The sequence below is a fragment of the Aquarana catesbeiana genome, linkage group LG01 (genome assembly GCF_042186555.1).
Source record: "Aquarana catesbeiana isolate 2022-GZ linkage group LG01, ASM4218655v1, whole genome shotgun sequence".
In the NCBI taxonomy this organism is placed as follows: domain Eukaryota; kingdom Metazoa; phylum Chordata; class Amphibia; order Anura; family Ranidae; genus Aquarana; species Aquarana catesbeiana.
The window spans coordinates 337,266,785-337,290,740 of NC_133324.1; the positions used below are offsets into that span (position 1 = coordinate 337,266,785).

General features: G+C 43.8%; 1 protein-coding gene across 1 annotated transcript in view; it reads left to right on the plus strand.

Annotated features, from left to right (window-relative positions):
* The window catches only part of NFATC4 (nuclear factor of activated T cells 4), a 144,983-nt gene that overhangs the window by 113,246 nt on the left and 7,781 nt on the right, over positions 1 to 23,956 (plus strand). Inside the window, exons 6-8 of the mRNA XM_073631813.1 lie at positions 14,996 to 15,136; positions 18,492 to 18,547; positions 21,191 to 21,317. Of these exons, the coding sequence (XP_073487914.1) occupies positions 14,996 to 15,136; positions 18,492 to 18,547; positions 21,191 to 21,317 (324 nt within the window). The remainder of the gene's footprint in view (positions 1 to 14,995; positions 15,137 to 18,491; positions 18,548 to 21,190; positions 21,318 to 23,956) is intronic.

Here is a 23,956-nt window from a genome sequence, read left to right on the forward strand (position 1 = left end):
ATAGGGCTGATATTTAAAAAATATTTAAAATATTAACAACAACATACAAAACTATCCACAACTGCCACATTACCAATCTCAACTTAAAATATGACCAAAACCATCCACTCGGCTTCTCTTAAGACCTCTTGCTCTCTAGTTCCCTCATAACCTCCTCCCATGCTCAGCTCCACGATATCTCCAAAGCCATGTTTTGGAACTTCCTACCCTACTCTGTCCACTTTAGGGGATAAACAAATGGCAAACGCGCCAACCTATAACTAGATTTTGCAGCAAGGAGCACATAGAAGGGCAAAGCACATAAAAAACAAACCAACATTCCCAGCTCACTTACCAGCTAGCCTGCAACAAAACCAAATTGACCCTATCTAACAGTTCACGTTAAAAACAAGTGGTTTAGTCGCACACTTTTGCAAACATACACTATATTCCCAAAAGTATTGGGACGCCTACACGCACATGAACTTTAATGGCATCCTAGTCTGTAGGGTTCAATATTGAGTTGGCCCACCCTTTGCAGCTATAACAGCTTCAAACCCTCTGGGAAGGCTGTCCACAGCGATTAGGAGTGTGTCTATGGGAATGTTTGACCATTCTCTGAGAACCGCATTTGGGAGATCAGGCACTGATGTTGGATGAGTAGGCCTGGCTCGCAGTCTCCGCTCTAATTCATCCCAAAGGTGTTCTATCAGGTTGAGGTCAGGACTCTGTGCAGGCCAGTCAAGTTCCTCCACCACAAACTTGCTCATCCATGTCTTTATAGACCTTGCTTTGTACACTGGTGCGCAGTCATGTTGGAACAGGAAGGGGCCATCCCCAAACTGTTCCCACAAAGTTGAGAGCATGACATTTTCCAAAATGTCTTGGTATGCTAATGCCTTAAGCGTTCCCTTCACTGGAAGTAAAGGGCCAAGCCCAAACCCCTAAAAACACAACACCATAATCCCCCCCTTCCCCAAATTATTTCAACCATTGCACAAAGCAACGTCCATAAAGACCTGGATGAGCGAGTTTGGCGTGGAGGAACTTGACTGGCCTGCACAGAGTCCTGACCTTAACCCGACAGAACACATTTGGGATGAATTAGAGTGGCGGCTGCAAGCCAGGCCTTCTCATCCAACATCAGTGCCTGACTTCCCAAATGTGCTTCTGGAAGAATGGTCAAACATTCCCATAGACATACTCCTAAACCTTGTGGACAGCCTTCCCAGAAGAGGGTGGGCCAACTCACTATTGAACCCTATGGACTAAGACTGGGATGCAATTAAGGTTCATGTGCATGTAAAGGCAGGCGTACCAATACTTTTGACAATATAGTGTGTGTGTAAAGCCACAGTGGCCACGTCAAGGTACCCCAGTGTACTGCATTCATAACTTGGAGCACATATCTAGCAGTGGCTAGATTAGGGCTGGTTTGCCTGAGGGAAACCCACCCATTAAAGGTACAAGGACGCACGGGGCACCCAGCAAGGGCACAATGGCAGTTGAAGGTATCCAGTGCATCTCTGCATCAATTCACAAACTGTACAAACAAATGGTCACCACCTTAACCTATAACAAGCCTTTGCAGCAAAGAGCCCATTGCAAGGCAACGCACATCACTTTTAGGGGATCCCTGAAAATCTATTCAGGGAAGCCTATCTCTTCCCTTCTACCTTCTCCATGAGCTAATAACTACAGTTATTACCTTTTGTACTATCTGCCCCTCCCTTTTAGATTGTAAGCTCCCACAAGTATGGCTCGCTTAATCCCCTTGTATTGTAAAGACAGCCATACATGGATCGAAATTCGGCTGGTTATAAGTTGATCCGTCGTTAAGCTTGGGTACAACCAGCAAGGATTTTTCTACATTAGATTACTACCAGCAGCGATCATTGTATTCTGCTGGCCAGAAAGAATCCCTGTGCCCCCCACTGACAGAATACATTAGCACTGTGGGAGGCATTCCCCGTCAACACTGACTGTGTTAATAGGGGAATCCAGAAATTTTCTTTCCCTCCAACTACGATGGAAGGAAAGAAAATCATGTCATCTATGCGCTGCTTAACTGTACCCTTTCCCTTTAGATTGTAAAGCACTGCACAGATGATTGGCGCTATATAAATCTTGTATAATAATAATAATTGGACTGTAAATGCAACTCTGAAAGACAGTATAGATGGAGTAGGGACTGTGCAGTATATGTGAGAGTTTAATCTAAAGTTACATTTGTGCATTTTTACACTCCATAATCAATTTTCTGCTTCATGGTTAGGAGAATTCAGAACATCCCAAATATCTTTTTATCATGCTGGTTATGCTGCATATTCCCTTTCACTTATAAGTATAGTTATTGTGTAGTCTTGTGCAGGATGCCTCGCTTTTTCAGATATGGGATCTTTTTGATATACAGGGCACTATGGGGCTGATATATAAAAACTGAAGGAACAAAAACTGACGCAAAAGAAGCTCAGTTGTTAAAGCAGAGTTCCGCCCCCCCTCCAAAAATTTTAAGTCCGCAACTACACATACTGTAGCTGCTGACTTTTAATATTAGGACACTTGTCTGTCCTGGAATCCAGCAATGTCGGCACCCCAGCCGATGTTTTCATTGGCTGTTGGGTGATTCGGGTGCCTTGCGGCTTCACAGCCGGTTTCCTACTGGTCATGCACGAAGCTCGCTGTGCTCTTACTGATCCAGCAGCAAGGGAAGGAGGAGGGAGGAGAAGGGGGGGCCCCACGGCAAGGTCCGACAGAAGGGGGGACAGAGTACCTGTCAATAACAGGTACCAACTCCAAATGTGGCACCAGAGGGGGGAGGAATCGGATAAGCGATGCATACTAGCATATTATGCCTTTGTCTTGCAGCTTTACAACGGCTTTAAAGTGATTCTAAAGCCTAAACATTTTTTACTTTAATGTGACAAATGCGCCAAAGCAGCATCTGCACCTTTTTTTGGCAGTGAGCCATGCACATTTTGTTGCACAATCATTACCCATATTTGGGTGCCATCAAGAAAAAAAAGGGCACCCAAAGCACAATGCGTATATAAGCACGTTTTTTGTGCATTCCCAGAAACACAGGCAGAAATGCTCAATTTAATGATACCTCTATTATGCTGTGAACTATAGGTATAATTATTTTTATCATGGGTTCCTGAAGACCTGAAAAATATTTTAAAGAGTCCTCGGGGATAAAAAGTTAAGAAAATCTGGTTTAGATGCTATCTCAATTTAGACATGATGGTGTTCTCATGGTACCAGGATGGTCATATAATGGCAAATATTTTCTATCTTTATTTTATGCACAATAAATACATTCCATTAAGTTGGTGACATTTAGGTTGATGCCTATGTTATTAAACAAAGAACAATCTGCGTTTACACTTGATTCTAAATACTTTTTTGAGTGCAGGGAAGAGATTCCACATGTTAAACATAGTCAGGTATAGGGAAACAAGCAGAAAAACACTCAAGTGTGAATGGGGGTTAATAGTTATGCCCCGTACACACGGTCGGATTTTCCGATGGAAAATGTCCGATTGGAGCGTGTTGTCAGAAATTCCGACCGTGTGTGGGCTCCATCGGACATTTTCCATCGGATTTTCCGACACACAAAGTTGGACAGCGGGAGATAAAATTTTCCGACAACAAAATCCGATTGCGTCAATTCCGACCGTGTGTGGCCTGTTCCGACGCACAAAGTGCCACGTATGCTCAGAAGAAATTCCAAGACGGAACAGCTCGGTCTGGTAAACTTAGCGTTCGCAATGGATACAGCACTTTCGTCACGCTGCAATGTTAAAAATGGTTTAATACAGCGCACTCTCTTCTTCTTTATAATGTGACAAGAATTAAGTAGTTTTGCTGCTCATATTCACACACACTTGCCACAAAGTTTTATTTTTGTTTTTTTATTGGGATTCCCTGAATATATTGTTATTAGTTGTCACATCTGACAGTATTTTTTTTTTTTTTTAATTTTTTTGGGGATTTTAAGCCTTTTTTTTGGATTTAATGTTTGTATTTTTTCAAATGCTGATCTTTGTTCAATGTTATTTTTATTTTTGCTCCAGAATATTTTTGTGTGTGTTTTGTGTGTCAAGTTACCACAACACCATTGATATCTTGTATTATTTAATCTCAAGGAGATTGTTTGGTGTTGGTGTCCCTTGTTCATTTCACATTGTATATTTGAAATGTACCTGAATCCTCACAAAAAAAATGTCCTTTTTGAAGTAAAACACATAGGAGAGTATAATTCAAAACAAAAATCCTTTATTAAGGGCTCAGAACCAAACAAAGAGGGAGGCAACACTGGATCAACAGGAGAAATTAGCGAAGCCTGGGACCCCCATGGCAGACATCAATTCTTGAACATCAAAATTGGTGGCCTGAGGAGTCCATATGTAAGGGAGGGCAGTCTGGTCCAGAATTCGCAGAGATCCAGATAGCAGCAGATGACATCTGTGTCCCCAGGCTGTGGTACCACAAGAGGCTGCATTTTTTGGCCGACCAGACTGGATCCAGGGTCCTCACTTTCTGGTCTTCCTTTCACGCTTCATTCCCGGCTGTGGCTGTGCAGTTGGAGATGTGGCAGGAGGAGGAATAGGACCTGGAGGAGAGGGAGGACGAGGAGGAGGACCTGCAGGAGGAGGAGGCGGACCATCGCAAAGGTGTGTCTGAGCTGTCATTTGGCCCCTCATACCTTTGTTAAGAGCCTCCAATATGAGCGCCTCACACAAGACTTGTTGGCCCTCCTCCATCCTCTGCATTTTATATGCAATGACGGCAGCAATGTCCTCCTCCACGGTCTGTCGTTCTCCCAGGACCTCTGTATCCCTCCAAAAGAGTCCTCCGGTAGCCTCCTCTAGGGCACTCCTCCTACTGCCACTTTCTCTTTTCAGGGGGGGTGGAGGGACCTGCAGATCAGCCAGTCGGCTCGGCCCGGCCACCTCCTGGCTGAGACTTCCCTGTGTATGAAAAAGGTACATGGTTGTAATGTTTTGCTTCATCAATCACAATCCTAAATTGGTACTCCCAACTAACATCTAGTTAACATCATTGATTGGACAAGCAGAAATATTTAGAGGAATGCTATACCTGGCTCAATCTGGGCTCCTCCACATGTGGCCTGGAAGGCCCAGGTTGGGCGTCAGAAGCCTCAGCCGGGGGGGAAGGAAGCGTGGAAGGAAGACTGGAGAGGGATGACCTGGGTTCAGTCTGGCCTGCCAGAAAATGCAGCCTGTCGTAGTACAACATCCTGGGGACATAGATGTCATCAGCAGCTCCTGATCTCTGTGAATCCAGGACTTTCTTGCGCTCCCTTAGATATGTGCTCCTCAGGCCACCAATTAAGATCTTTAACCACTTCAATACCAGGCACTTAGACACCTTCCCGCCCAGACCAATTTTCAGCTTTCAGCGCTGTCACAATTTGAATGACAATTGCGCGGTCATGCTACACTGTACCCAAACAAATTTTTTATCATTTTGTTCCCACAAAAAGAGCTCTCTTTTGGTGGTATTTGATCACCTCTGCGGTTTTTATTTTGTGCTCAACAAATAAAAAAAGACCGAAAATTTTGAAAAAAAACAAGTTTTTCTTTGTTTCTGTTAAAACTTTTTTGTAAATAAGTACGTTTTCTTCTTCAATGACGGGCACTGATATGGCTGCACTGACGGGCACTTATACGGCGGCACTGATGGGCACCAATGAGGTGGCACTGATGAGGTGGCACTGACGGGCACTGATAGGCGGCACTGATAGGCAGCACTGATGGGCACTGATAGGTGGCACTGGTATGCGGCACTGATGGGCACTCATAGGCGGCACAGATGGACACTTATAGGCGGCACTGATGGGCACTCATAGGTGGCATTGATGGGCACTCATAGGTGGCATTGATGGGCACTCATAGGTGGCACTGATAGTTGGCACAGATGGGCACTGATAGATGGGCACTGATGGGCACGGATGGGCACTGACAGGTGGCATGAATGGACACTGATGGGTGGCACTTATGGCACTGCTTGTTTGCAGTGATGCCCCTAAGGGTGGCATTGCTGGGCATCACTGCAACATAATGGTGCCAATCAGTGCCCATTTGTGGGCACTGATGGCACAGATTTGGCACACTGGGCACATGTGGATGGCCATGGGGTACATACCTGGCCATCCACATGTTGCCCCTTCCCTGGTGGTCCTAGTGGCGATCCCTGGTGGTCCAGTGTGCTGATCTGCGGGGGGGCTGCGCTGATAAACAATCAGCGCAGACCCCCCCTGCCAGGAGAGCTGCCGATCGGCTCTCCTCTAATCGCGTCTGTCAGACGCGAGTGAGGAAGAGCCGATCAACGGCTCTTCCTATTGACAGCGTGATCAGCCGTGATTGGACACGGCTGATCACGTGGTAAAGAGCCTCCGCCGGAGGCTTTTTACCAAGATCAGTGTAGCGGTGTGTCAGACTGACACACCGCTCCACCGATCGCCGCGATGCGCGCCCCCCGGGGGCGCGCTGCGGCATGTTATCCTGCTGGACGTCATATGACGTCCAGTCAGGATAACAGAACCACTTCCCGGACGTCAATCCGCTATAGGGCGGGCGGGAAGTGGTTAAATAGGTGATGTCTGCCGTGGGGATCACCTGCTTCACAATTTCACACAATTGCACCAGTGCTGCCTTCCTCTTTGTTTGGTTCTTGAAATGGGGGTGGTTAATCTCCCACAAACCGGGCAGCTCCCTTAAGATATCTATGAATACTGACATGAAGTCATTATCTTTCAGTAAGATATCCATGTTCACTGCAAGACACAACACAAGACAAAGCCTAATGTCAGACAAAACTCTCCTAATCTTGTTACAATATAGGCTTCAATGTAGAAGCAGTATAAGCACAAGTTTGTCTCTTACCTTCGTTCTTACAATCGGCACGTCCAATGCTCCTTCCTCCGCTCACAGATCGTACGTAATACGCACGCGTGTTACGCTTTATACACACTGCGCATGCGTGTAACTCCGCCCGCCCCTGACGTTCTTTCTAGTCTATTCCCCGCCCCTTTTCGTTCGGCGCAGTGGGTGAAGAGCACATGGTGGAGTTAGAGCAGGTGTGTGCTAATTATAGCAACGAGGAGGAGGAGGAGGAAAGCCCGCATCCAGACACGTCCCGATCCAGAAGGAGACGTTTTAAGGCCACAAATATGTCCTTTGGGGAGATGTTGGAGATGGTCGACATCATGAAGAAGTCGGACTATGACGGAAAGTATGGGCCTTACCCCAACCCCAACATCAGAAAGGCAAAGATCATGGCGAAAGTGGTCAAAAGCCTTCACAAGAATTTCGGGGTACGAAGATCGAAAGATCAGCTCAGGAAGCGGTGGTCGGACCTGAAGTTAAGAGAGCCAGAGCAGTACCGAAAGATCCGGAGAGTGCTGCAAAAAAGTAAGTAGTTGTGCTGTGTTCCTATTCTTTCTGTCTTTATTGCGTTCGTGCTGCTCCATATGCTTTTCTTAATTGTACAGTTTAAAAGGGCAACTTTAATGTTCATGGGCCCATTATTCGTTCGTATCAAACATTTTTCTTTCGGCCTCTAAAACACCATTGTTTAGGCCATATGCATTTTCCCACATTTTTTTTGGGCCTACTTGGATGCCAAATATTTGTTTGTGTAGATGGGTTTGTTACTAGAATGAAATGCTAGATTCTGTGTAAGGAGAGGACACTGAGCAGCTGTTTTCACATCTGGACACTGGAGCACTAGTGTGGGACACCAGAACACCATTTTTATTAGGGGGCCACACAGGTGCTCCAGTGTATACTATAGGGGGGGCTACATCTGTGAAGCTTGTACTAAACAGGTAAAGTATTGCAGCTTGACAAAGGCCAATAAAAAAAAGACATCTTGGAACTCGGCTAAAATAGACAATTGTACCCCACTTCCAAGCAATGTTTCCTATTTCTAGTTCTGTCATCAAATATCTGTGTGCTAATTATACCATTTTTGTTTTACATAGGGGAGAAAAGACTCGGAGGACACCCCTCATCCGAGGAGACCAGAGACCCCCCACCTCTGGAAGAAGGTGAAATACCAACAACCCAAGCTGAGCAGGAGGAAGAAGATGATGTGGTGGAGATTGGCACAACAGGTGAGTGTCTGCGACCACAGGCTCAGGTAAACGAGATGGATGGTGGCAGATTTTTGAGACCTGTTTTTGTTTTGTTTCTCTCTTTTTAGGTGATCGTGATGTTGTGGATCCAGAACGTTTCACATCAGAAAGTGCCCAGATCCTGATCGGGGAGATCATGGGGTGTAATGTCGAACTGCAAAACATACAGCAAAAAATCAATTAAAAAAAATAACATCATTGATGTTTTGGGGCGAATTTAAAACCCCACAAAATCACCTTTTTGGATTGTGGTCCAATCTTTTAACTTTTTTTGCAATATTTTGAAAAGCCAAATTTGGAGGATGCACACAGTGTGCCAACATGTGCTATCTGCCATCACGGGAGATCAATGGACGTGTTTTGGGGGTGCAACCCCTTCCTCAATTATAAAGTAGCGTTGAGGAAGGGCTTGCTCCCCCAAAACACGTCCCTTGATCCCCCCTGATGGCAGCTAGCACATTCGTAAATTGGTGTGCATCTTCCAAATTTGGCTTTTCCAGGGGTGATTTCCCCCCATCTGAACGCTATATCAAACCCAGTTCCTAAATACTGATGTCTGATATAGCCTTCAGGTTTTACCTAATGTGAACTTTGTAAGTTCAAGTTTTTTGGCTTTCTTGTTGGTTTTACACAGGCCTGTTTTATCTGAAATGGACATTTCGATTTTTGATAATGCTACTGCAAAAATTGTTATACAACAAACATGTTGGTTTGTTTTAAAAACCTTTGGTAAATGCACATGTGATTGTGCAGGTATAAAAAAGTTGCTTACTCAAGAATGTGTGGATTATTGTCTCAACACTACAATACAACACTTTTGGGGTGATGGAATTGCTGTTTTCTGCAAAAATGGGTGTTATTTCCTAAGGGCAAATCCTCTTGGCACTACAAGTGCAGTTTCAGTGCAGTTGCAAGTGCACTTGTAGTGAAATGTGTTTTTGCATTTAGGAAATAACAGCCAACAGTGCTTTGTATAAGGTTACACAATCACGACATTTTCTGGACTCAACACATTTCTGTCAGGGTCAGCTAAAACAAACACAAGCAGTAAATGTCCACCAAGAATTTCTTTTTTTTTTATTATAAAAAAAAAAGGCTTCACAGATTTGCTGGCATATTGATAGCCCCCCACCCGCAAAGAACTCCAGGTAGCGTAACCGGACATCACGGGCACTCAGGGAGGGCAAGCCAGGACGGCCACTTTCAAGCGCCGTCAGTGTGGTTTGATGTAGGATTCCGGCCTCAGGCCCAACTGAGCCAGCATAGTTGGCCGAATGTTTCCTTAAAAAGTTATGGAGAACACAGCACGCCAGTATAATATGGTTCAGTTTATACTCCGCCATATGGATGGGTGTCAGAAATAGTCTGAACCGGCTGGCCATGATTCCAAATGTGTTCTCCACCACTCTTCGGGCTCTGGCCAGCCGGTAATTAAAAACCCTCTGTTCCGGGGTGAGGGTCCTCATTGGGAATGGCCGCATCAGGTGGTCCCCCAGCGCAAACGCTTCATCAGCAACGAACACAAATGGGAGTCCTTCCACATTGTCCTCTGGAGCTGGCAAGTCCAAGCTGCCATTCTGGAGACGCCTGTAGAACTCCGTCTGGGCGATCACTCCACCATCGGACATCCGGCCATTCTTCCCCACGTCCACATACAAGAAGTCGTAATTAGCCGACACCACCGCCAACATCACTATACTATTAAACCCCTTGTAATTATAATAGTACGACCCCGAGTTGGGTGGTGGGACGATGTGGACGTGTTTCCCATCAATTGCCCCTCCGCAGTTAGGAAATTCCCACCGCTCGGCAAAGTGGGAGGCCACAGTCTGCCATTCCTGTGGCGTAGTAGGAAACTGTTGATGAAAAAACAATAAACATTACTATTTTTACTCTGAAACATGGCAAGCAGATTATACACATACATTATGGGGCAACCTCCAGATAGCATTTACTAAGGGGAATTTAACAACGCCAAAGTATAAGGTACACCTATCATATTCCCCCCCCCTCATGGGCCATTTCTAACATTATAGGGGGTGTGTGTAAATCTTGGACAGGTAACCCTCTTCACTTCATTGAGAGCTGAATGCTTAAATAATGGGTATTACTTTGAACAGCCCCTCCTTAGTTACACGATTGGCAGACCACTGGACAGGTAAGAAGTGTCTGAATACAAAGATATAAATACACACTGTACACATTTGAGGACATTTGGACATTCTGCTATTACCTATCAAGATAATAATAGGATACAAAAACTTTAAACAGTACCATTGGAAAGTATACAGGCAGGCCCTTGCACTACATGCTTTGGGGAATTCCTCCATAAATCTGACCACAAAAGAGATGGGTATAGTGTGTATGGGTTTGGCAAAGTCAGCAGATAGATGATTGAGGATACATAGAGAATTGGGATCAGCTGACTTAGCAGTTGGGGGACGGAGGGTTACTAAAAATTATTTGGGGACACCACAAAAAAAAGCCTCTGCCACTCTGCCTGAATATAAATCAAAAATAACATCTCCAAACATTTTAGGGGGTGTTTGGGGTAAAGCACTACTATGGAGCTGATAAAATACATTGTTAAGTGACTACATGAGGTGAATATAGGGCAGGAGACACCATGCTGGGGAGGTTAGTGAAGGGCAAATATGTATGAAGGACCTAAAATAATAATTACATAAAAATCCAGCATGCATGAGGACAAAGGGGACATTCACAGCATATTACAAGCATGGTAATTAGGGAATGAGGAAAGAAATACAAGATATTAGCAAACATTCAATACAATAAAATGTGATATTGTTGTAGAGATAAATTTGTGACTGTCACCGTGATGTACGCCCGTCACCTTATGTAGATTAAAGGCTTACCAGACAGCCTCTGATTAGAGGCATAATAGCATCAACTCATGGTGTTATCCTCACAGGGAATGAACCTCTTCCAGGGTGGTGAATGTATGTCAGCAAACGATCTCCATAAGCCTCCAGACAGCAACCCAATGAGGAAAAATCACTCCTGGGAACCGACTGTCACCACTCAATCCTATCCTGCAGCTGTCCAGTGTGTTGTGTTCTCATGCGGACACAACACACTGGACAGCTGCAGGATAGGATTGAGTGGTGACAGTCGGTTCCCAGGAGTGATTTTTCCTCATTGGGTTGCTGTCTGGAGGCTTATGGAGATCGTTTGCTGACATACATTCACCACCCTGGAAGAGGTTCATTCTCTGTGAGGATAACACCACGAGTTGATGCTATTATGCCTCTAATCAGAGGCTGTCTGGTAAGCCTTTAATCTACATAAGATGACGGGCGAACATCACGGTGACAGTCACGAATATATCTCTACAACAAAGTCACTTCAATCTTTAACCTCCTATGGACACTTTTGTTTTGTATTTTGAATCTTATATTGATATGTCACTATGGTGGTATTAACCACACACGTATTCCTATGGTGAAGCACTTCTTTTTCATAGGTGCATATATTTGTGCTTGATTTATTTCCAAAGTACATGGTTTAAATATATATATTATTTATTAGCACCATTTTTTGGGTTTTGTATATATCCAGCGCTGCGCTTTTTTTTTTTTGTATTTATCTATTAGTGCCTTTTATCAAGGTTATAGTGCTTAGCTGCAGGATATTCCTTCACAGGATTGTTTTATTCACTTTGAAATTGATTTACACACCTAGCGCAAATTTTTTCTTTTAATAAAATGTGATATAAAAGGATAAAAATCTTACCTTCATATACTCCTTCTGCAGGACCTGGATGATGGCAGAACAGGTCTCTGGGATAATGATACCCAGAGCCTGGGGGGAGATGCCTGTCGAGAACTTCAAGTCCTGCAGACTTCTCCCTGTGGCCAAATACCGCAGGGTAGCGACCAACCTCTGCTCCGGAGTGATGGCTTGCCTCATGCAGGTATCCTGCCTGCTAATATAGGGGGTCAGCGAAGCCAACAAATGGTGAAACACGGGGTCCGTCATCCTGAGAAAGTTCCTGAAATCATCAGGATTATTCTCACAGATCTCACGGAGCAAAGGCATATGAGAGAACTGGTCACGCTGAAGCAACCAATTCTTGGTCCATGAACTCCTCCCCACCCTGTTCATGGACTGGACTTGTGTCAAGGTCAGGACCCCAACACCAAGCCCCCGCACAGCACGAACTCTACGAGGATTACACATACGAAACATGGCTAGAAAACGGTCGGCTGCTCAGAACGAAGTAACAGAACGCACTGAAGAACAGCAAGGCCTGTGAAGAGCGACCTGAAAAACAGTAACGAACGAACAAGAATACAATGACTACCTAAAGTCACGCGGAACTTGCTGCACGCACTGAAGAGCAGATACAAACCCACAAGCACAAACTGAACGGCAGAAAACTATCTGAAAGCCACGAGTCTGAAAAAGCGCGAATCGTCTCTCACCAAACTTTTACTAACACGAGATTAGCAAAAGGAGCCCAAAGGGTGCCGCGCTTTGTTCTGAACCGGCCTTTTCTAGTCTCGTCGTACGTGGTGTATGTGACCGCGTGGTTGGCGATTGGAAATTCTGACAACTTTGTGCGACCGTGTGTAGACATCCGTCGGAAAAAATCCTAGGATTTTGTTGTCGGAATGTCCGAACAAAGTCCGACCGTGTGTACGCCCTATTAGTGTTCTTAAAGCCAAACTCCACGCAAAAAAAAACTGCATGGGTTAACTGCTTGTTTTGTTCAGGGACGACAAGAAAGCTGTATACTCACCCGATCCTCTGCTCCAGCAGCAAACGGCGCTCCCCCACAATCCAGAGGTGGTTTGTACCTGGTGTCCTTTTCATCCAGAGCAGGTCTATGGGCTTGGAAATGTCCACCACACAAGACCGCTAGCATGCGGGAGACAGGAGCAGCAGGGGTCAATCTTGTGTGTGGAGGATCATAGGATTAGGTAAGTATGTCTGCCTTCCCCAATCCCCTAGTTAAAAACGAGTAGTTAACCCTTGCAATGCGGGCACTGCCCCACTGCAAGGGAAAACTTTTTTTGTCCGGAGTTGGGCTTTAAGTGTGCTGCACTCTGTAACATCTTGCAGACAGTGTAGCTAAACGTGTAATGAATTGTGTCTCAAATACAACCAGCCAGGCTTTTCTGACTCTAGGAATTGCTAATAAAATACCTTGCGGTAGCAGAAGTAAGCGCAGAAGATAAGAAATTTGTATGATACTGTGAAACCTATTTATAAATAGTGGCCAATTACCAATATTTTAATTGAACTTCATATATATAGATATATATAAATACTTCCCAACATTTTGAGATGGGAATGAGGGACACCTATTAGCAAATGTATGTAGGCATAGGACACATACCCTGCCACGCCCCCATAAAGAAGAATTATACAAGAATAATTATTAAACCCACAAGTGCTTTTTTTTAACACTTCTGTTCCTTTATATTGGCTTTTGAGATGTACAAATGCAACAATTTAGAGAATGGATTAAAGTTTTAGCACTGGGAAACCCTTTTTGATAGATGAATAGCACATTTCATATACAGGTATATGCATCAGACCAAAATGAGGAGGAATGAGGGACAGAGGGACATTGCTCATAATCAGGGACAGTTAGGAGATATATATACACTTACACACAAACAGGGAATACGCAATACATCAAAGGACAAACTGGGTTCCATAATTATAAAGATACTTTATAATTACATACTTCTAAAGCACCAAAGAGGAACTTGAAAACTAAAAATAAAAAACGGTATATTGCTCTTAAACAGCATTAGAATTAGGCCTTACTGGCTAAAAGAAATAGCAGAAAGGAGAAATGAAAAAAAAATCTCCTTCCTGTGGCCCCAACTTCCAGCAGAAGCATTGTGGAGGTTGTCAGCAGCCCTACCTTCAGTCCCCTTTCCTGTACTGAAATTGCTTACTCTGCTTTCACTGCAAACTTTTCAGTGTGTATTAGAGATGGGCCGAACACCCCCTGTTTGGTTCACAGCAGAACTCCCAAACGTGGGAAAAGTTCTAACCAGAACAGCGAACCCCATTGAATTCTATGGGAGCCGAACAGGTAAAATTTAAAGTGCCCATTTTGAAGGCTTATATACAAGCAATTGGCTATGGGGGTCTGCGTACTGCCGTGGGGGACATGTATCAATGCAATTTTTTTTTTTTTTTTTTAACACAATAGTTTTTTCAGGAGCAGTGATTTTAATGATACTTAAAGTGTAACAATAAAAACAAAAAAAGTCCTTTATAGTGCCTGGGAGGTCCGCTTGGTCTGCCTGTAAATTGGCATATCTGTAGTATGCATAGAGCATGCTGCAGCAAAAAGGACATTTCTAAAGAAAAAAAAAAAGTCAAATCACATTTAAATTGACTCGTAGTAACAATTGCACCCATATCTGAGCAAGCAGCCTGGCAGGTCAGGAAAAGGGGGGGACAAGCGAGTGCCCCCCCCCCGACCTAAACCATGCCAGGCCACATACCCTCAACATAGGGGGGGTGCTTTGTTGATGGGACAAGGGTCTCTTCCCCACAATCCTGGCCGGTGGTTGTGGGGGTATGCGGTCAGATCAGGGGCCTTATAGGAATATGGAAGCCTCCTTTAACAAGGGCCCCCCCCCGATCCCACCCCCCCAATTGAGTGAGTATGGGGTACATAGTACCCCGTACCATTCACCAAAAAAGTGTCAAAAAGTAATAAAAACACAAAGACTCAACTGCTGAAAAAAAACAAATAGGTGAAATACAGATTAAAACAGTACACAGGGAAAAAAGTGCCAAAATAGCAGCACACTCTATTGAGTCCTTTCTAAACACACCCCTATTTTTCTCCGGTTTACCCAGCTCAGCGTTCAGCACAAGAGCTCCCTCAAGTGGAAAACTACAGTCTCAGCGCGTGTTCAGTAAATGGTCGGGAAGAATTGCTCCTGTGTGGTTCTAACTTCCTTTCAGATTCAAAAGTGATCTTCTTAGAGAAGGGTCCAGGTAAGAAATAAATTAAGTCACTCCCAAATACAGGAGAAGCAACAAAACCTTTACTTCTGTTGCTTTGCTGCACTGGGACCCTGGATCCAAATAACCAGGATTCTACAGTCATATGTTTTCTAGTTTACATGGATGTTTTTCTAGTGCTAAAACCCAAGTCTTAAAGGGGGAGTTAGGCTTTAAAGTGTATGTGAACCCTAACAATAAACGTCTTATTTGCTCCCTTTTGGTCTGCTAAACATGACATTGAAAGCATTATCGGTGTATAAAAAATATCCTGTTGATCCTGCCAGAAATTCTGTGAGTTCACAACTTCCTGTGTACTCTGCCTATGTTGTAGTCTGATCAGTGTTATTGTTTCCAGTTCTCTCTGTGAAGCAAAGCTGCAGCCCCACCCACACACCCATGTTATGGAGATGAGGAGAGGTGTTATGTAGTCCTAGAGTGGTTATAGAGTAACAAAGCTACTCCTCCACACATACAGTAGGGTAAGTGAGTATTGTCACCGTAGGACAGGAAATGTGTTAAAGGCAGGATTACCATGTGAAAATAAAGAAAGAAAATGCCTGAGAAAAGAAAACTAATGCAGCTACTATATCTAAGAACTGGTGTGTGATATGATAATATATTACATTTTTGTTCTTCGGTATAGATACAATTTAAAGCTTACTAATAGTTTTTTAATAAGCATAAGAGATGGTACTAACATTGAATGAAAACTATCCCTTGAGCTGGTGGCTGCTTGTAAGTGCAATGAAATAGTCGGAAAAGTGTTGTCCCAGCCAGCAGGGTGGGAGTTAGTGCCTTTCCTGATTCTTTGATCTTTTGGTGGGTTCTTCTCTGGGTCCAGCCTACTAATCCTGTGACATATAAATTGGGACAGTGGTCTGATATGAGAGTTCAGGTCAGCCCTGAGAGAGAACCCCCCAGGAGAGGTAGTCGGGGAGGGTTTGGGGGCTTTTCCCTGTGGAGATCCCAAGAGAGAGAGGGAGAAAGCTAAAACCGGAGAGAGAGACGGGGATGGAGAATGTTACCTGTGAAGAGCAGAAGGTTATTTATCAATCAATGTAATTTAAATTTACTGAAAACTGGGGTTCACCACGATGACACGGGACTGGACCATGCCTCTGAAGGACTTACTCCTGCATGAGAGTGCCTCTGAAGGACTGTAATTGCACAGATTTCACCTTTTGCTGGTATGCCAGGGCAGCACAAGTCTGTAGCTAGAGTCAGCGAAATAGGGAAGAATTAGGCCTTTGTATGTTGAATATGTTGGACATGGAAATGTTCATTTTGCACTTTTCTCAAATAAAAAGTTACTAAAGAGGTGTATCACAAGAAACTGGCGCACACATGGTTTATTGAGTGGGTCTTAATACATATTGGTATGAAGACATCTGTGTGGAATGGTTACCTAGAGTAACAAAAGTTGAACAAATAGCCTGTCGATAGCGTGTACCTGTTATTGTGGAACGGCCTCTAGCAGCGAGGAAGATGTTGTTGGCACTCCTATCAGGAGCATGTAACGCTCCTGCTCCCCATTTCAACATCCTGGTTTTGGTTGTGGCATTCTCCTTGTCTGTCAGTCCACCTGCAAGGTGATTGATGTGACCAGTCTCTGGGTGAAAACCAAACCTGATTTAAGCTAGCCAAGCCTGCAGTCTCATGCTTGTAATATTGTGTGTAATACATGCTCCAAGCTCCCTGTCCTGCTCTGCTGTTTGGATCCCCTTGTTGATGACCTTCGATCAAATATCAGACTATATTCTCTGAACTCTGCCTGCCTTTTGACTATGGATTGACCCTGACTATTTTGAATTTTTGTCTGCCTTGTACCTGGACTTTCATTGAACCACTCTGCCTGTCTGCCAACTGCAAGTACCTGTTTGCTTTGCTCAGTTCGTGCCTGCCCCAGTGTGGTGGCCAGGCACTATAGCATTGTGTATAAGTTCTGAGGGCAACTGAGTACTGGTAGGCCTGCTTGCCTTATGGGAAAGAAGACTGCTATAGGTGAACATAGAAGCTAGCTATAGTGTCTGACCACTTGCGTTAAGGATAAGCGTGACAACCTCTTCCATCTGTGATCTGTTTCCCAGAGCAACCGGAGCAGATGCACACCCCAAAGGTTCCCAACCTGTACAGAACTATGGAGGTTCAAGAGTTAAGCTGAGTGCACTTGTGGAGCCCACGCAGAGTGCATGATGGGGCTCACTCTGCTACTGTAGAGTTGTAGTGGAAAAAGCTGGACAGCTGGATGTGGACAGAGCTCAGCATGTCCCTCCTAAATGCTTATTACAGAGAAGGTGTACATTGTCACAGCTGCAGTGTAAGTGTACATGGTGCTTGTTCATCTCTAAGAGTAGAGGCCCCGCCTAAAGGTCGATTGTTCCCCCACAGCAGCCTCAGCCTGTTCCAGGGCATTGATGAAGGCGGCACAATGCAAAGGTACCCCTTGTGTAGTAAAGTGTCCCTCTACAAAGTGCCTAGCGTAGCTTAGAAGAACCCACCCAGGGGGTAGGCCTCTCATGTGACCCTTGCTTGGCACCCAATGAAGAGGGAAACATGGGGGATGTGACAAAGAACCACCACCCTACCCTAACATGCTCTATTTGTTGAAAAACAAAAGTCTTCTGCCCCCCCCCCCCCCTTCTCTATATCCCCTGCAGCAGTAATTTTTTGGTGCTACCGTGATTAATGCAAGTCGCTGAACCTGCCCCAGGTACTCATCAAAAGTGACAACTATTCCTTCCCTTTCAACCCCCCTCCGCTTCCTTCATAGAAGCTTACTATATTTTCCCACAATGAAAAGCCCTGTATAAATGGTGGACGGGCGGTTAAATGAAAAGTCCACCTCCTTCATTCATAGCGCGCTTTTAATTTCTTGAAGCTTTGGTACAGCTTCTATAAATGGAGGAGGGGTGAAACTGGTAGGGATGGGCATAGTCAGCACTTTTGACAAGTCCCTGTCATGGGTCTAGCAGCTTTTATTAACCCCCTCAGCACCAGGAGATTGCAGGGGTATGGATGGGGGGGAGGACTTAACAGAGCAGCCACCAGCAAGGGACTATTCTCATTCAATGTATATACCATCACTTGTGCTGATTAAAAAAAAATATATAAAATTATGTAAGCTTTAAGGATTCCTCCCACATGGTGGTAAGGTAATTAATTGTTCCTGCATGAAAGTGGCCCTGGAATATATGAATGTATGTAAGATATTTGACTGTAGGCCCCAATGTGGACAGGGACTGACCTGAATAGTGAACATTCTCTCAACAATATCCTGCATAAAATGTTGGCATGATATACAAATACCCAAGACATTACTTAATCTGTGTTTTCTTGCTCCCAACAGATGGAAAACTGCAATGGGAAGAGGAAGCAAAAGTAAACAGATTGAAAAGTAATGAGGTATAATGTGCACTTTTTTAGTTTTCTTAAAATTGTTCGTTTTTAAAGTATCCTCAAGCTTAGCATGCTTCTGATAATGTGATTTACAATGAGGAGGTTCCATTTTTTCTGCTCCATGTGGCATCATCTGCCAGATTTATTTTACATCTTTGACCCCTCTTCTGGAATGTACATCATAATGTGAGAAAGCATTACCTGAATACCATTTGTAAGATCCGCATAAACTTTACACATAACTTAACAAGCAGACAGATACAACGTCTTTAAAATGCAATGCTTGTTATTCAGCGAGAAACAAATGTTTAAAGTGGAGCTTTAATCAGAAAATGAAGTCTTGCTAGACCACTCCTGGCTGGCCCCTTTGCAGGTAGAGCTACAGTATGTAAAACATTAAAAATAAGTGCCTATACTGTTTAAAATCCAGTAATAAAACAGTAGTAAACCCGCAGCTGCTGTAAAAATATGTTTTCCCTGCAAGGCAATTGCATAATGTGCTAGTATGCATTGCTATACTATGAGAAACTTACCTTAGAACGAAGCCCTCCTGTGCTGTCACTGATGAGAGGACTGACATCTTCCCCTGTCTTCCTTCCAGGTTTGCCACCTTCGGCTAAATGAGTGGCCATGGGCGTGATGGCGTCACTACCTGGCATGCACGCGGGAGCTGCCGTTTCTGGCACAGACTCTGAAGGCCCGGCACAGTAAGCTGGACCTTCAGAGCGCATGCGCCGATGATGTTATCAGCTGCATGCACTCTGAATATCTCCTAAACTGTGCAGGTTTAGGGGATATTCACAGTACCTACATGTAAGCCTTATTATAGGCTTACCTGTAGATACAAGTGCTGTAACAGTTTACTACCACTTTAAAGCTTAATTAAACCCTTCTATCCCTAAGGCCTCATATTTTTTTTTTTTGTGCCCTTGCAAAACACGTGCAGAAAAACTGACATCTCTGCACCATGGTGTCAGTTTTTCTGCATGCGTTTTGCAAGGGCACAAAAAAATACAATTGTTCTCTATGTGCCCTGTTCACACCACAATACTGGTATCAGGTGCAGATTGTTTTCTGGACAGGAATCTGCAATGTGTATGCAGTTTTCTGCACAGAAAAAACTGACATGACATCAACATTGGTGTGAATAGGGCACATAAATGACACGCATTAAAACCGATGTCAGCGTGCATAAAAACTGGTGACCAGGTATATGAAAACTGAGGTAAACTGATGTCTCTGCAAGTTAAATCTGTGTGGTTTTCCCATCAGTTTATATCAGTTTTCATGCACGTATGGTGTGAAGGAGCCCTACTGTTTGATTTGCAACTGCCATGGTGCTGCACATGTGGTCAATTATGACACCGGCCATTTGATGGTTTGACAGTTAGATTGAGGACACAAGCAAATGTGACAGTTGGCAATCCCAGCATTCCAGGAACGTGACTGTCTTTTGAAACCGTTAAATTGATGAGTTTAGTTCCGCTTTATTATTTACTGCTGTTCAGGGGCTCTGGGCTTCAGCAAAATGGCAGTCTTCAGCAAGAAGAAACAAGAGTAATGCTGGAGGCAATTTACAGCACACACTCATTTTGGGAGAATTATTAATGTGGAATAGATGTTCCTTGCTAAAAAAAAAAATATTTTTTATCAAGTTACTATGGGAACATTTCTGCTTTAAGTGGAATTAAACCTAAAAAATAAACTGCTGACAGGTAGATTTTTTATGACAGAAGAGACCCTATTAGCCTTTTCTCTGATAAACCCTTAAACCCTTCTCCCTGCCTGTCAGTGTTTGTGTACATTGGAGATGCACAAGTACAGCTCAGCATGTGTTTACGGCACCCCTCTGTTGATATGGCTCCCATGTACATGTGCATTGTCTACAGGACAGAAAGTAATTTTATGAAGGTTGCCTTCTGAAAAGTTAGTTGCCGGACTATAATGTTGATCCATTGGCTTCAATACTTCAGTGACCCAGGACATACATGCATATCAGGGGTTATAACTTGGCTGTGACATCACTTTGTGAATGTATGTTCCAGGTCGGTGAATCAGAAAGTTCTAAACTCAGGAGATCTGCTAAGCAATTAGCATTTTAAGAAGAAGGTCACTAACGGCAGCTTCCATGTTTCTCTTAGCATAGGTTTGGTTTAAAGCAGATTTCATTGATTGTTGGCTAGTTGCTGTGGTTTACTGTCCAGTGCACATTGCTCCATTTGTACTTCCCTTTTCTTCCATTGACCAAGAAAGATCTTTTTTCCATCTGCTATTCAGGATTTCCCATAATGAAGACCTGTCAAGAGAGAAACACAGAGGGTACCATCTTTCTACAAATGCTAGTAGCTATGTTGTAATGCTGACCCTTGGACATTGTCTGTCTGATTTTCCTGATCTGCATACTTGTTCGGAGTCAGTGACATAAAAAGGACTGAAGCCAGCAGGTCAGCATAACAGGCAGGTAGCTAGTATAGTCAGAAAAGCTTAGATGCCAGAGAAAGTCTACCTTGACCAGTATGTGTTCCTCTGCTGCCAGCTAGTGTTGAAAACACACTACTACTCAGATACATTTTTATTATTGAATGTTTATTGTTTTTACAAATATGATAAAGGAGGATTACATATATTCATTTGCTTTCCATTCTCCAGTCTCTGCTCTCTGTGCAAGTTCCAGAATATTGTAATAAGGAGATAACACGCCCCCTACAGGTCTACTTCTATATCTCCAATGGACGCAGAAAAAGAAGTCCTATGCAAAGTTTTCGGTACCTACCAAGTGAGTGCCTCAAAGGTCGTTAGGTGGAAACTTTTAAGGCTTTTGTTTTATTGTATGTTATATGTTTGCAAATTGATCTTTGATATCATGTTTTCATAATTTATTATAGGTTATGGGTATTATATTTTTATTTTGCAAATAGACATTTAATACAGGGTTATTTGAGTAATCTTTATAAGAGAGTCTAGCACTGCCTGCTCACGTATTGATTTACTTTCCATATGGGTTCTATGAACTAGCTAGACAGAGCTGGGTGTCCCTGCTCAGACTTAGTTGGCTGTTTGAATAGACTCAAATAACTGGAGATCGAATTATACAGGTTGTTAGGTTATTCAGAACATAGCACACCACCTAAAAATGGGAAATACACAATGTTTACCTTCCTAAAAGAAGAACAAAATCATTTTAACCTCTTGCTGACTGCAAGTATATGCGGTGACTGGAAAAGTGGGCTTTAATGCCCAGTCACCCTGCATATGCGGCTACGGTGGTTTAAGGTTGTGAGCTGAGAGTGTGCTCGCTGTATGCTTCCAAATCACTGACCAAACTATCACCAAGCAATAGTAAGAAAATTCCATATTGATATCTAATTTTGTGATATATTATTAGATACTTTAGGACAGGATAGGAATGTGAATCTAATACATGTAGACAAAGGTTAGTAGTAGAAGGCTCCATCTGCTAGTGTCCTTTAAAGAGGATTTTGGAAGCCATTGCCGACCTCATTCTGAGAATGCTAGTTGCCTTGTTGTCCTTGGCTTTTCAGACGTGAAAAAGAATGCAGGTTTAAAAGCTATCAGACCAGCATAATAACCAGGCAACTGCCATTTATTTTTCTAAGGGGAAGTCCAGTAGTGGCAACTTCAGTGGCAAAATCTACAGGTTTCTTTTGAGCATACCATAGGTGCAGTGTGTTATTATATACGTTGTACTACACATAAAATGTGGATAAATCTGCATGTAATGTTATAAAAACACAAATCTGTTGCGCTAAATATAAAAATAAATATAGGGAAAGCTGCTAACACAAAATTGCTGGAAACAATTGGAGTAATATAAAAAAAACAAAGTTCAAAATAGGAAAAAGTTCTAAATATAAGTAGAGTGGAGCCAATCAGAGCCATCACCATCGAAGATAAACAAAAGCTTCTATTGGACGAGATCCACCATGAAGGGAACTTCAGAGGGAAATAGAAGCACCATCACCCAAACTGACTGACCTTTACCATCAGTGTATGGGTTATACACATGAAATGTAATCAAATGATGGAGTACGATCCTCCTAGAAACAAAAGCGGTCCTCTGCTCCTACACTTCCAAAGCATTCCTCTCCCTCCGGACCAGGAGAAAGATCCTAGGAAACTCTCCTCACAACAGGATAAAGTGCCAGGTGTGTTCTGGTGGGCGTATGAAATCAACGACAAGCTGTGACACAGCTTGTAAATGAACCAGGCACACAATCTTGTTAGAATCCTAATATGGTGGACAATATAGGGGGGGGATGACCAGGATAGCCAGGCAGACCAGGGTGTCTCCGTCCACACGATCAATGTGTGAGTGGCAAGGAGGACCTTAGCAGAGATTTAAAAACATCCAGAGTTGTCACTGCAGAGTAATCAGACTGGTTACAAACCAGTAACCAATCTGATTACTCTGCAGTAAACTCTGGATGTTTCCAAAGGAAGCTTTTGTTTATCTTCAATGGTGATGGCTCTGATTGGCTCCACTCTACTTATATTTAGAACTTTTTCCTATTTTGAACTTTGTTTATAAGTTTAAGCGCTACACCCTTTTTTTTATGTGATGTTACAACACAGTATAGATCGGGGGTAGTGAATTAAAATTCAAGGAGGTCCGGTCACTAAAAGAAAATTTCCTGCCCGAGGTCCGAATCACAAGTCTGCGTCATGAAAGATTGTATGCGTCTTTCCGTTTTTTGGCGCAAGCTGCGCTTTTCTTACTGTTTCCTCCACACACTCTGGTAATACTCTGTAAGTGTAAATGTCCCCAATAGTCCCCAATAGTTTTCCCCCTTACATCAGAGTGCCCCCTTACATCATTTGTCCCCATCAGAGTGCCCCCTTACATTAGGTGCTTTCATCAGAGTGCCCATTTACATCAGGTGTCCCAATCACATCAGGTGTGCCCATCAGAGTGCTCCTTTACATTAGGTGTGCCCATCAGAGTGCTCCTTTACATCAGGTGTCCCCATCAGTATGCCCCTTTACATCATGTGTCCCCATCAAAGTGCCACCTTACATCAGGTGTCCCCATTACAGTGCCACTTTACACCAGGTGTTCCCTTCAGAGTGCCCCCCTTACATAAGGTGTCCCATCAGAGTGCCCCCTTAACATAATGTGCCCATCAGTGTGCCCCCACTGACATATGTGCTGCAGTCTTCTCTCCTCTCTCCCTCTTCACAGACTGATAGGCCATTGGCTCCTGTTGCTGTTAGTCAAATTCAGTGAGGAGGGAGCTGGGGCTGGGCTAGGCTATGCTGTGTTTATCAATAGATGCACACAGCCTGGCTCGGGATCAAGCCTGAACTAATGGCTCCATAGCACGCGGCTTCTTGGGGGCACTATGGGGGCACTTGAAGAGCAGGAGCCTGGGGCACCAGTGGGGGACCCCAGAAGAG